The 14,030-nt window shown below is 36.2% G+C and overlaps 2 protein-coding genes across 3 annotated transcripts; both read left to right on the top strand.

Moving 5' to 3' along the window:
* The first annotated feature begins 1,223 nt into the window (after positions 1–1,223).
* On the top strand, positions 1,224–5,901 carry LOC113323186 (GTP 3',8-cyclase, mitochondrial-like). 2 transcript variants are annotated; one of them, XM_026571461.1, is made up of 8 exons: positions 1,224–1,477; positions 1,583–1,650; positions 3,193–3,825; positions 3,982–4,149; positions 4,246–4,437; positions 4,931–4,999; positions 5,118–5,207; positions 5,532–5,901. In XM_026571461.1, the coding sequence occupies exons 2-7, from the start codon at positions 1,585–1,587 to the stop codon at positions 5,199–5,201; spliced, it is 1,212 nt and encodes a 403-aa protein (XP_026427246.1). In that variant the 5' UTR covers positions 1,224–1,477; positions 1,583–1,584; the 3' UTR covers positions 5,202–5,207; positions 5,532–5,901. The 2 variants fall into 2 exon arrangements, with proteins under 2 accessions (XP_026427246.1, XP_026427247.1); XM_026571462.1 differs by lacking the exons at positions 1,224–1,477; positions 1,583–1,650 and adding an exon at positions 2,697–2,925.
* Positions 5,902–6,673: 772 nt separating this feature from the next.
* Positions 6,674–10,461, top strand: LOC113323527 (probable plastid-lipid-associated protein 13, chloroplastic). Its single transcript, XM_026571842.1, has 7 exons — positions 6,674–7,064; positions 7,194–7,315; positions 7,419–7,502; positions 7,636–7,732; positions 8,195–8,411; positions 9,207–9,259; positions 10,120–10,461. The coding sequence occupies exons 1-7, from the start codon at positions 6,795–6,797 to the stop codon at positions 10,219–10,221; spliced, it is 945 nt and encodes a 314-aa protein (XP_026427627.1). The 5' UTR covers positions 6,674–6,794; the 3' UTR covers positions 10,222–10,461.
* The last annotated feature ends 3,569 nt before the right edge of the window (positions 10,462–14,030 follow it).

Raw genomic sequence — 14,030 nt, 5'->3', positions numbered from 1 at the left:
GCGGAACAGTGCTGAAGATGTTATAATCCTTGATTATTTTTCGTGTGAATCATAGAAGAGTAAAGCTACTTCAGCCAACTGAAGGTTTTTGGCAGCCTCCGGAGGAGAATGAGATCCAACTTTGTTGTGATGGGGCGGCGAGAGGAAATCCAAGTGTTGCCGCTGCTGGTGTGGTGGCAAGAGATGCGAGTTGTTCAGTCCTTGGAGCTATGTCTATTGGCCTTGGAGTTACTACAAATGTCTATTGGCCTTGGAGTTACTACAAACTATTTGGCAGAATTATATGGTATTATTGTGGCGCTGGAGTGGGCTACAAGATGGGGAATTAGGCGTGTTTAGTGTTGTCGAAGCCTTTAAAAACTCAAATCTTCCTTGGTTCTCAAGACAAAGGTGGCGGGCAGTTAGTACTCATTACGATTCAATAAGGTTTATTCATACCTTTATGGAAGCTAATTTTACAGCGGATACAATGGAAAAGAATGACTGCTTTTTTGATAATGGTGTAGGTTTACATTATGATGGAAGACCTCATTTTTTGATTTCAGTTGAATACCCAAATATTGCTTGTTATAGATTTCATTAGTTTATAAGTTTTTGGGGTCTTGGACCTCTTTTCTTATAAATTACAAAACTAGTCATAAAAACCCAAGGTGACCAAACTTGTGGTACAAAAACCCTACTCAAATGTTGGGATTTATTAAAACTCCATCTTAAACTAAATTGATACAAAAATCCCAAATTTTAAAAAATTGATACAAAAACCCCAAATTTTAAAAAATTGATACAAAAACCCTAAATTTCATGATGAAACCAAAAATTGGTTTAGTCAAATTCTATGAGGTTTCATCAAATTTTATGATGAAACCAAATTTTGGTTTCATCAAAATTTTGTTTTTTTGGGTTTTTGTGTTACTTTTGTTTTGGCGGGTTTTTTGTGGATGGATAGGAACACCTTTGGGGTTATAACTTGAGGACCGTATAAATTATCCTTATAAAATTATTATCTATTAATATATTTTTGGCTTATCCAAAAAAAAAAAAAAAAGAAAAATGCAGACCCAATAATAGAATTCTTTTTTTTCCCGGCAGCACAAACACTGCATAACGGAAAAGGATTTTCCTAGTAGGCACGCGCTGTACCCAACTCGCACCACTGGTCACCTAGCAAAATCAACCAAGGTGAATAAAAACCCTAGTAAACTTTCAGATAGCACGAGGGGGCAAAACCAACAACCAGCAAACTTCGAATCCAATTTTGACTCGACAACACTGTACTAACTACTAAATCACGAACTTAAACTTATCTTCTCCGTGTCTTTGTTTGTATTCGTTTCCAGAGGAAGTTTTGGACTATACTTCCATTTGACGAACTAAAATCCTTTTCTGCGTTCGATATCTATTCCTAATCGGCTAATCGTGAAAAGAAATCGAGAAAAAAGAAAAACAAGTATTCAGTCGGTGCCCTCTTCTCTTTCCGGTAATAGAAATTTCGATTCTTCTAAATCTTTTATTTTCTTAAATCCAGATTTCATCATCTTTACTCTGTGCAAATTTTAACAGTAATTCGTTTACCGTGTTTCAGTGATGCAACGGTACGGAAGGCAAATTTTGGAGTGGCAATTTGGATTTAGGAGATTGAACTTCTCTTCGGTAATTTCAAATCTATCTATGCGTGTATCTCAATACAAATTTGTATTAAATAGTATTATCAGTAGAAAGTAGCTGGTAGTTGAGGATTAAGAGCTTTGAGATAAAAGATAAATTTGATTAACTCATAGATTTCCAGAGTAAGAGAGACCGTTGTGTACTTGAATGCCTTTTGTTTGTATACTTTGATGAAAGATACCTAAAGTGAGGATCGTCGATAGGTTTAATCAATTAGGCAATTGAAAACATGTTTATAAAAAGCTGGAGAACACTAGCAAGATGTTGATGGTTTTGAGTTTCGTGGGTAAATGAATGATTGCAAAAGATCCGTCAGTAGAACTGTTACTTTATGGGACAGTAAGAAGTAGAAATGTTACTTTATGGGACAGTAAGAAGTAGAAATGGGCATGAGGAGAATATCGTTTTGGTGAATAATTACCACAAGGTAACCAATGATGTATAAGTACGTAAAACACAAAGTGAATGATAAATGGTTGTTAGTCTGAAATGGATCAGTGGTTGACATCTGTTGGCAATCTACAGAGTGTCTTAAGCGATTAGGAGCTTAATTACTATACTTCAATAAACACGGATCAAGTTTTCACTACTGTTAGTCTCTCTCTAGAAGGCACAACAACCAGTACTCTTACACAACCTCAACATAAGCATTGTTGGGCAACCCTGAAATGTTAATGTCAATGAATCTACATCTGGAGTGTCTGCGTTAACAATAGAAAAAAGAAACACATGAACAGAGTATCTAAAAGTCGATCGGGAGTGTCTGTGTTAGCTTTCTATCGTATTTGCTGGGGCATCTACGCCTCTAGTAATCAGCCAATTTCTAGTCAATATTGGACTTATCAAACACCCTGCTTCAAAAGCCAAATTGTAGGGAAGTAGATAAATCATAAATTGATACGATGGTTGTTCCCAGACTTTCCACGTCTTACTGAATATAGAGTACTGTTTTTCTTTTTCTTTTTTTTTTTAAATTTATAATTGAAGAAGTTAGACACTGTAATGGACCGTTTACTTCTTTGACAGAAAGAAGAAGTGTTAATCAAGAAGAAGGAAGACCGCATATTATTTCATAATAATCAAAATAAGAGATAAGAAAAAATGTAATACCTCCAGTCACTCATAAGTACAGTGTTCTCAGGGAAAACAAGCTAATAGTCTATGGCTCCAGACAATCATGGTGGGTTAGTGAAAGTATCCTTGTAACCTAGTTAAAATCCTATCGCGCCAACTATGTTTCTCCATATTTTTCCAGCCCAGGTATTGAGTTATCTGCATGGTTTGAACTTTGAGGTCACTTAGTTATATCCTGCTATTTTCTTGATCTAGCTAAGTTCACAGTGACTGAATCGATTTTTTCTATTTAAAGTCTGGTTATCATAAGTTCTTATCTTGATTGATATGAAGTGTATACAATTTACTTTTACCATGAGTAAACTGCGTGTGTTCGCCCTATCGAGTAATATTCCATGAAATGAAACTGTGTAATCCTTATTTGCAGCACATTAACACCATATTAATCTACAGGTTGGTGTTCTGGCGTCGAAACCCGTTACTGAAAGTAATTCTGCTTTACCTTCTGAGAGTAGTAGTGGTCAGTCTATAGCTAAGGACAGCTTGGACAGTTCGCAGTCCAAGACCGATGCAAATTCGTCCGGAGAAGATCAACAGAAAGCTAGTCCAGCTTCTGATATGTTAGTTGATTCGTTTGGGAGACTGCACACTTATTTGAGGATCTCCTTGACAGAGCGCTGTAATCTCCGATGTCAGTATTGTATGCCAGATGCTGGTGTTGACCTAACTCCAAGCCCTCAACTTCTGTCACAGAACGAAATTATTCGCGTGGCAAATCTATTTGTAAGTTCAGGGGTAGACAAAATCAGGCTCACTGGTGGAGAGCCAACGGTTAGGAAAGATATTGAAGAGATATGCTTACAGTTATCTAACTTGGAAGGGCTGAAAACATTGGCAATTACTACTAATGGGATTACTCTAGCTAGAAAACTTCCGAAGTTGAAAGAGTGTGGGCTGACTGCCGTGAATATAAGCTTGGACACACTAGTCCCAGCAAAATTCGAGTTCATGACAAGGCGTAAGGGATTTTTGAAAGTTTTGGAGTCAATTAATACAGCAGCAGATCTTGGATACAATCCTGTTAAGGTATTCTCTACTTCAAGGTTTTCCCCTTTCAGGTTTTCACCCATTTGTTTGTCAAGTATCGTTTTATATTGACTGTTCACTAATAAAACAATATTTCTTGCATATTTATATAATATTGGATAGTTATTCAGTATGAATTTTGTCTTCTTGTTTCAGGTGAATTGTGTCATAATGCGGGGATTCAATGACGACGAGATCTGTGATTTTGTTGAGTTAACACGGGATAAGCCAATTAATGTTAGGTTTATTGAGTTCATGCCATTTGATGGAAATGTCTGGAATGTCAAGAAACTTGTACCTTATGCAGAAATGTTGGATAAAGTGGTAAGGTAGAAATCTATCAGATGATCCGATGCCTTGAACTGTGCACAGACCTTTATAATATATATTTTGATGAAAGTTCTTTTTGTATGTCAACAGGTGCAACAGTTTAAAAGCTTAAAGAGGCTTCAAGATCACCCAACAGATACAGCTAAGAATTTCAGGGTAGATGGATACTGTGGTTCTGTATCTTTCATCACATCAATGACCGAGCACTTTTGTGCAGGTTGTAATAGACTGCGTCTTTTAGCTGATGGGAACTTCAAAGTATGCCTTTTTGGTCCTTCAGAGGTATATAACCTTTGTCACATCTTATGAGACAATTATATCTCAGAAATCACTGATAGACTTGTTTTCCTTCATGTATATGTTATGTGTTGTTAATCATACTACTGTTTGGGTGAACTGGAGCATGTGCATTAGTTTCTTAGATTACGTGTCTGCCCAGTGTGTATAATGTATGATGCTTATATGCGTGTTTTTCACCATTTTTTTCTATATTATATAATGCCCTCTTTTTTGCCATTCATGCTATATACCAAACAAATGACTGAAGATGTTCCAGTGAAGACAAGATGTAACTTCTTCTAGTGGGGTCCATGATTTAGATGAACATTCAAACTTGGCCTAGATCCTAAAATATCTAAGCAAGATTGAAATATGTATTTGCTTCCCTATTACAATACTAATGTGACAAACTATAACAAAATCTTGAAGACTATAAATGAAGAAGTTAGGGTGTAGTCCAAAAATTGAAATATAATGTTTATTGTTGTGGTTACAGGTTAGCTTAAGAGATCCACTCCGGAGTGGCATCGATGATGAGGGGTTGAAGGAAATAATTGGAGCAGCGGTATGACTTCTTTCTGTGGATGACATGTAACTCTTACATGCCATATATAATTTGTTTACGGCTGCTTCTTTGAAATTTCGTATGGATTTTACTTCAGCAGCTTCTTTGTTTGTTTTAGGTCAAGAGGAAGAAAGCTTCTCACTCGGGAATGTTTGACATTGCAAAGACAGCTAATAGACCCATGATACATATCGGTGGTTAACTCTTGGTATGCTATTTTTCTGACAACCGCTGTATTATTCTCATAAAGCCTTTTTAGCTGTAGATATTTTCATATTTATTGTCTGCTGGGTTGAGTGTGTACTTTGCGGGTGGTCTCAAACCAAGAAGTCTCTTATATGTTCTGCAGTTGAGTTCTTGTGTCAGTGAGTTTTAGTATAATGACCAGCTCAAGTCCTTTGAGATTAATCAAATAATAACTAACTCAAGTCTCGAGTTTACAGTTCATGTTGAAATTATAGTTCTGTGAAATTGTAGTTTAAAAACTAATGACTGTTATTCTAAAGATAATATGATAAATGTTTCGATGTAGGTATACGGGAGATTAAGCTAGCAGGCAGAGGGAGGTTCGATAAGGACTCGTTTGTTGTTCGCTGTTAGTCTCTAAAGCAAGAATAAGGAACACCAACACCCAGAAAGCAACGGCAATGTATACTACTTTCATCTTCCTTGTTGTATACAAATGAAAAAGGTATCCGTTCCGAGACTCTTGTAAAACATGGTAATAAAATACGTTATATCTTCAAGTTTATAGAATCATTCTGTGTTGTACCCCTAATAAGATTGTTTGTTTGTTTTTCATGTATCCTTGCTAAGATTGTGATCATTGCTTTCTTCCCGTCTAAAACAATAAGATGAAAAATATAATTCTTTATCTATCTATATCATAAATGAAGTTCGAACTTTTCATTTGTAATAAATTGCTGATTTAATTCTCGATCCAAAGGATGAAGTCTCTCCAGTTACTGAACTGTTTGTTTTCTTATCATTTGCATCACTGTTAATAGTTTGTTTAAAATTATATTGGGGGAGGAAAAAGGTCCACAGTTTAGCTTTCTGGATGTTCTGCTTTTCTTCTTTTTTTTGGGCAAGCCTTTCTTCTTCTTTTTTTTTTCTATTAGGATGCAAGCCTTTCAACGGTGTTGAAGTTGTCAGATCAAAAAAAAAAAAAAAGAAAGAAAGAAAGAAAAAAGCTCACTGTTCGCAAATCGCAATGGTAAAATGAACCAACAGGTCCAGAAACACTTTCAGCTGGACACCTAATCTCGGGGCTGTGCCATTTGATTGTGCCAACAGAACCAACTGCCTTCGAGACTTCTGAACAGCAATGTGATGTATGCGTCATGCATTGCGGGTGTTTGGTTAAAGCATAGGCAAACGCATAAAACATGCCTAGGATTCCCCTAAGCTCAAAATTTTGTCGAATTTTCCGATGACTCGCATGTTAACTTGAAGTATGACCAAAGGTGGTTTAACCGGCACTAACCACGCCGCCACGGTGTTGAGCAAATTACCAACGGCGTGGTAAAAAGCTGAACTCCGTGGTTACATAACAAACAGATATGTTAATCTTTTACCGCGTAAAAATTGGTCAACCATATTTTCTGGAGACTAACTTCCAATTTTCACAGTCAAAACTAGGTTTCACAGTGGCTGATTCACCTTCATCACAGATGCACAATCTTTTCCTGAAATCTAAAACAACACAGAAACGAACTCCACACACATATTTGATCGAATACTTCTATCTCTATAGGCCTTGTATTTTCTCCTGAGTTCTCTTAGGAGTGCGCTTATGGCTTTAGTTTTAGACCTAATTCCTTCTTATGCAGGGTTTCGTAATGTATCATCAACATCTTGTTCATTACCTCCTTTTAATTCTTCTTTTACGTCTTCGTTCTCGTTTATTCAAGTGCCGGGGAATCGAAAAAATGGTTTCTGTGGTAGTAGAAAATTGAAAAATGGTAGTTGCAGAGCTATGGTTCAACAGACATTTCAGGGAGCTTCTGGTAATTACGCTAAAGAAATGGAAAGGCTTTCTGCTAAGGAGTCTCTCCTTCTCGCGGTATTGTTCTCTCTTCCTCTCTCTATATTAATTTCCCAATACCAATTGGATTTTTGGATTTTTAGAATTGAATTTTTTTAGAGTGGTTTACTTCTGTAAATTTGTTAATCGTGTGTGATTTTCTCTCAGTTTAAAGATTCTGGCGGATTTGATTCTCTAGTCACTGGAAAGATATCGGATTTGCAGAGAATTGATGTGAATGAGAGAATCACTGGTCTTGAACGGCTCAATCCTACGCCTAGGCCTACAACGTAAAAATTATTTATGACACTGACTTGAGTGAGGTTGGAATTTGTACTTCCTTTAAATGCTGGAGTTTCTTATGTAGTTTTTGCTTACTGGTTTTGCATTTAGGTCGCCCTTTCTGGAAGGTCGATGGAATTTCGAGTGGCTTGGCGCTGGTACCTCTGGCTTGTTTGCTGCCAAGTTACTTTTCGAGTAAGTTTTATTCAGCTTGGTTGAACTCGGTTTAAAATTTTGTGAGAGTGTAATAGATCTGGTGGGGGCTTTATGAAGTTTATTTAGTCGGATGAAAGCTAATTATACAGATGCGTTGTTGGTGCCTCTTCAGGAGATTTCCTTCGTCGCTGGCGAAGCTAATACAAATGAATGTGCTCATCAAGGATGGGTATGCAAAGACAACCGCAAATTTGAAGCTATTGAACTCGGTAAAGTTATTTACTTGTTATTATATTTGTTATCTTCATATTGGATAAAAGGATACTGCAAAAGAGTTCGAGTTATTTAGGAGTGAAACTGAGGCAACTCAAGCCACCTAAATGATGTGATCTTGTGACATTGTAACTTGTAAGAGTTAACGTTTATTTAGAACAATTTAAAGAGACTCAACTTGTCAAGCTATGAGAATGAGACGGAACCTAATCCAGGAATGAGTGCAGCTTAAGCACCAACAGCAAGATACACTGAAAAGTGTTTTTTATGCTCATTGCCGACTTCGAAATGAGGGTGCTCAGGTGACTGATGGTTCAGGCCATCTTATCTGTAGCTTTGCTGTAGAGCTCCATTCTTTGATCTTATCTTGTTATAGTTTATTTGAGTGCTTAATTTGAGGTTAGGATTTTCTTCTTGTAATGTAGAAATTTTCTGACATCTTTTCCCATGGCATTTAGGTAGAAAACAAATTCGTCCTGCTTACTAAAATGTCTGTCGAGGGGCCACTTCGAATGAAAGAAGAATATGTTGAGGGAGTTCTTGAAATGCCAACAGTTAGTGAAGAGGCAATACCCAATCAAATAAAAGGTTCACTTGGCCAAGCAGTTACCACTATGCAGCAACTTTCCGTTCCTATAAAGGATGTTTTGGCCAATGGGCTGAAGGTTCCTCTGAGTAAGCATTTCGATTTCCTGGTAATGTATCCTTTTGTGACAAACACCAATAACCCTCAACAGTCCTCAGAAATCACATGATCTAGATCATTTTATTTATTTTTTTAACAGTGAAGAGGTATCTTTATGATGGTTCCTTTTGCTTGTTTTTCCGCATTCCTCAGAGAACCCAGCTGATGTTCAAACTGAAAAACAAGTTGCCACCAGTGTCCATGGATGAGTATCATGGGACTGTGACGACTTAACATATTCTTTTTAGAAAAACTGTACTAGTAAAATTAAATTATGTAAGCTTTAAGTAAAACAGGCACGGACTCTCATTTAATTAGATACAGGAAGGTTACTTGTGGGGAAACTATCTTCGCCTTAAATAGCCATATGGATCATGTCCCATGCAAGTGCGTAGAAAGCACAGCTGCAGGCATGCGACCTTCTAATTTTTCAACTCATTTAGTTTCAGATTGTCAGGAGGTAATTATCAATTGGCATTTGCTCGGTTTCTAGTTTTCACAGAGGGAGTCATTTTATCTGGCTGTTGCCTGACACTATTGACTACCCCTAATAAGTAAAGCTCACCCTAAATATTCCTTCTTTGTCTTCTATTGGACAAAACTTGGCATTAGAATTTCTGTAGCTCTATGATATCCGTGACGGTGTCTGTCTTATTTTTACAACAACAGAACACCGTCACTCTAATTTAATTCCAGTAGCTTCTTTGACATGGTTTGAGTGGGTTATTTGAACTCAAAGTCTTTGTATGTGGGAGCACTGAATTTTTATGGTTCATGCGAATCAGGTGGGACTTTCCAGAGGCTGTTTATGATTTCTTATCTGGATGAAGAAATACTGGTAAGTTTCACACACGATCTATTTATGTGTTTTTTATCTTTTCATAATCGAGTCTTTATTTCTAAATCTATATTACACAGAACAATACCACTTGCACCCCTTTTAATTTCTTGAAGCTTAGAGATTACCATTGTGTTTCCCAAAATTAAGCAAACCTTCACCATGGTACAAATAATGCTACGACTGGTACATCTAACTGCTGCATCTTTTAACAAACATGCTACAAGTGAAACATTTATTTCGAAATAGGTGTTTTATAGTAATAGGATTCCATTGTATTTGAAGAAATGCGGTATACTCCATTACACAACAATGTGCAACTGTTTGGTTGGACATCTAACTGCTGCATCTTTTAACAAACATGCTACAAGTGAAACATTTATTTCGAAATAGGTGTTTTATAATTATAGGATTCCATTGTATCTGAAGAAATGTGGTATGCTCTAATTTTCGCCGTGCATTACACAACAATGTGCAACTGTTTGGTTGGACGTAAACCTCTTGGATATGTCATGGTCCAATTGGATAAGCCTGATATTGAAGTGTGACTTTTCACAATAAGAATGACCCTAAAATACATCATAGCTAGGCTTATGTTTCTCACCAACCTGACAAACTAGTGAAGATAATGATGCCCGTTCCCAGCAGATGCCAACTAAAGTAGCCATTTGGTTGTTGTTAGTTTTTTTTTTGTTGGAAAGAGGTGTATCACATCACAATCATCTGCTCCATTTAGTACTTAATCCGTTGACATTGTTCAAGATTTAATAGTTAATTTCTAGTTCATTGTGTTTGAAAGTGTACGGAACTGAAAATATATATATTAACATTCTGGTTGTTCCTGCCATTATTATTTTTAGATAATTAGGGATGCAATGGGAGTACCAGATGTTCTTACAAGGTTACCTTCCCCTCTTGATCCTAATGACATCATCGAACCCATCGCAGAGTACGAGAGTTAACTGTACTAATACTCAAATAATTTCTCCAACATACAAAGAAGAAGAATTTCTTTTTATATTTCTGTATTACTTGTAATCTTCTCCACTATCAAATTATACAAGAAATACTCATATGTAAATTCACCTCGAGCGGGATTCAAAATGAATCCCCCGATACATTTGAGGTTGGCTTCTGGCTCTATAACCCAAATATAACTATACAAAATAACACTATTGACTGTGCTTTACATTACCGCAATATCTAAATTTCTTAATAGCACTGAGCTAATTTAGAGGCAATATGACACGATCGACTGTTTAGAAGTCAGAACTACGTGGATATAGTGGGGAGGGGGAGATTGTGAACTTTTGATATTTGTAATAGTGACTTTTTGATTTCACACGTGTTTGACACCATATAAAAGTCACTTAGTACCTATTGGTGGTTGATTAATATATTGTCCCCCCTATGAGTCGGTGCTTACTCGTCTGATTAAGACAACTTGTGATGGTAACTGTTGATGGCGCGTAGAATCACGGTGCCACCACGGTTTCAACTTTCAAATAATTAAATTCCACTCCAACTGGGGGATATCCGAAAGGAGAGGTTTCTCATCTTTTTCTCTCTATCCTTTTGACCTCTGTCAGGAATTGCTAGTATGTTGGATTAATCCCAATTTTTAGTTTCTAAATGTTAAGTTATTTTCTCATAAGTCAGAGGTTTATTACGAGAAAATTAATTACATTTATTCTTAATACAAGTTTCCTAACATGTCGCCTCCAGCCGACATTGTTATAAATATTGCTAATTTTGTTAAGTTAATACAATTTGCTAGTAGTATTCTGTTGTCAATACCTTTGAAATGAAATTGCTTGTAAGGATCAGAAAGTCAAATTATGTATCCCTTGGTTTTGTTTCTTTGTCTTGTTTAGTATTCTTCTTTTTCGTGTTTGCTCAAATAGAAGAGCCGTACTAAGTAATGGATGCCATCTCCGTGGAATTCAGAGGTGCGAAAGACGAATAATAGACAACAATGAATTTTGTATTGTTATTATCATATACTAGTAACTACTTGTCGAAAGAATTATTGGATTAGTCCTATTGTTATCCGTGTTGATGAAGAACCAAACTCGTTCTGAACTGAACAACATAGCTGTTGAACAATGTGGGTCCACGTTTTCTTTTTCAGATCGGATTAGTGGACCTCGGTAATATAATTAAGTAAATCAAATTGTGATTAAGGTTCATAAGAAAATGCAAATTGTGAGTACAAATGCGGACCTAATTATCTGTACTGACTTTCAAAGGCAATTGCAATTTTGGTTAAGAATCATCATACTACCTCGATAAATTAGGGGTTTTTCTTAAGAAAACCCGTAAAGGAACTTGATTTCTAACTATTCAAACTTGGTATTCTCTTACGTGTATAATAAATACTGCAATGAATCAACATTTTTTCATTGGTAAGCTTTATTTTTTTCATTTGTAAGCTTTATTTAACTTGTGTATGTATATGGAACCTGGTTAAATTGGGGCCTATGCCACTTAATTGGGGTCTATAACTACATGACAAAATAGGGTCACTTGGAGAAAATTCATAGAAACCCCTTATCCAATATTTATATTAATGACCAATATACCCTTATTAAATTAGTGCTAATTCAGATTATTAAATAATGTTTAATCAAGTTAATCCTGAAATTAACTTTCATTAATCGATAATCAAAACTTGTAAAAAAAATTAATTTTTACTCGATCCAGAATCGGTTTATGTCAGTGCATTTGTAAACCGATTCCGGGTTGAGTTTTATGCTTAGGAAGATGTAAAACCCAGAATTGGAGTTTGATCAATACCCACATAAACCGATTCCAAAAATCGGGCTTTTGTAATGCACGTGTAAACCGATTATTCCTTACTTTCAGAAACAAAATATTCATTACATAGTTTAGGAAATTAGCCCACTACATTATATATAGGACTCGGTATGGGTATTCTACAATTTGACACATCAAATGCTCATCAATAAACCTCCGAGCACGTCGGTACAACGTCGTATATTCTTTATGGTGAATGAAATTTCTTTCTTTATAGCCCGTTGAAAGGTTCCAGCTGAAATTCAATGAATTCTTATATGTTAGTATGTGAACTACTGTAGTTGACATGGGTATAAAAATGATAGCATTACTCACTTTTTCCCTAAGAGGACCTCGTGGATGATAGTGGTAAACCATATTTCTAACAATTACGTACTCTCGCATTGCGCCTTTTATGTAGTTGAATCGAAAAGCCAAGTCTCTCCATTTTCGGTTATTGGGGTTCACGGTACGCCCGTAAAAGAACTCTTTAACTCTCTTCCAAAACATTGAATAGATTTCACTCGGACGTTCGCGGAACGTATTAGCAAAGGATTTTACCAGACACAAATCTTCAAACGGTTCCCATTCCATTTTCTAGGCTAAGTGTGTGATGTGGGAGTGGCTCAAAGAGGTTGTACTTATATAGATGAAGTCTCAACGACTATTTTTTTTTTTGAATTCAATTCAAACAATCAGATTTTATATATTATCAAATAGACCGATTTTGTCCTTACAAAATCATATAAATTTTCCTCTAACAAATCGGGATTTTGTAAAGCACATGTAAAACGATTCTCAAAGTTACAGAACTTTTCTTCAAAAAAATCGGATTACATATTTATACATGTAAACCGATTCTCAAAGTTACAGAACTTTTCTTCATAAAAGTCGGATTGCATATTTATAAATGTAAGCCGATTCTAAAAGTTACAGAACTTTTCTTCATAACAATCGGATTACATATTTGTACATGAAACCCGATTCTAAAGCTGAACATTTGGGAAACTGTCAGAATCGGATTACATATAGTTATATGTAAACCGATTCTGACATAAAAAATGCTAGAATCCTCCATTTTTTCCACACACATTAAGTCATTCATAAACTAGAAACCAGATTAAGTCATTCATAGACTAGAAGTGTAACCAAACATAATTAGACAATAAGTTTAAGACAAGACATAAGTTTTGACTCCATAATTATCCATACTTAAAGACATAAACATGAATACAACCATTCATTCATGAACATCCCCACCACGACCACGTCCTCGTTTACTAGGTTGGGTGCTGCTCGATGCACCTTCAGACATCTTTTTGGTAGGGGCTCTCTTTATCTTCTTCTTTGGCTCATCCTCCTCCTCCTCCTCAGAATCATCCTCATCCCGCTCCCCAAACATTGCACCAGCTTCTACATCTTCGAGACCGTTCAATTCATCAATTAGCTTTTCATTGTCCTTCACATTTTTCCCTTCCCTGATTTCTACCTTTGCCCGGGTTATCAAGTGTCCGACTCGTCTTCTCTGTTTCAATTTCAAATAACAAACATTCAATATATAATTCTAAAACCATTAACAAAATCGTAATTGAGTAACAATATGCACCAAGTATTCGAGAGCCGTATCTTTGTCCTCTATAACGGGCCTCTCATCTACTCGTATCACTCGAGTATGCGAAACATTGAGGTACCACGACATGTAACGCGGAATTGCCTCATCATCTGTTCGAGATGGACCAACCAAAGGATATTTGTAAAACGCTCTGTTATCCCAATAATCACATGATGTTAAAGGCCGGTGAACAATGACAATATCACTGTCATGTGCTTTGGTTTTTGTCTCATTGAAGTTGAAATCCTTGTGTGCCTTTGGGATTTTTTTTATGTAACCACATTGTCTTGCTACTCTCGACGGGTTGTACATTACATATCCTCTTGGGTGAAACAAAGGCCCATGATATTCACCTTGCTCTGG

Source organism: Papaver somniferum, chromosome 11 (genome assembly GCF_003573695.1).
Source record: "Papaver somniferum cultivar HN1 chromosome 11, ASM357369v1, whole genome shotgun sequence".
Lineage (NCBI taxonomy): Eukaryota > Viridiplantae > Streptophyta > Magnoliopsida > Ranunculales > Papaveraceae > Papaver > Papaver somniferum.
The sequence above is the reverse complement of the archived record's forward strand: the minus strand, read 5'-3'. Positions and strand labels throughout refer to the sequence as shown.

Bases quoted from the DNA above. Each gene is read 5' to 3' on its own strand.
- LOC113323186 (XM_026571461.1), top strand. From the start codon at position 1,585: ATGCAACGGTACGGAAGGCAAATTTTGGAGTGGCAATTTGGATTTAGG. The intron at 4,150-4,245 runs GTAAGGTAGAAA...GTATGTCAACAG, and splicing joins CAGAAATGTTGGATAAAGTG to GTGCAACAGTTTAAAAGCTT. The intron at 5,000-5,117 runs GTATGACTTCTT...TGTTTGTTTTAG, and splicing joins AGGAAATAATTGGAGCAGCG to GTCAAGAGGAAGAAAGCTTC.
- LOC113323527 (XM_026571842.1), top strand. From the start codon at position 6,795: ATGGCTTTAGTTTTAGACCTAATTCCTTCTTATGCAGGGTTTCGTAAT. The intron at 7,065-7,193 runs GTATTGTTCTCT...ATTTTCTCTCAG, and splicing joins AGGAGTCTCTCCTTCTCGCG to TTTAAAGATTCTGGCGGATT. The intron at 7,503-7,635 runs GTAAGTTTTATT...GTGCCTCTTCAG, and splicing joins GCTGCCAAGTTACTTTTCGA to GAGATTTCCTTCGTCGCTGG.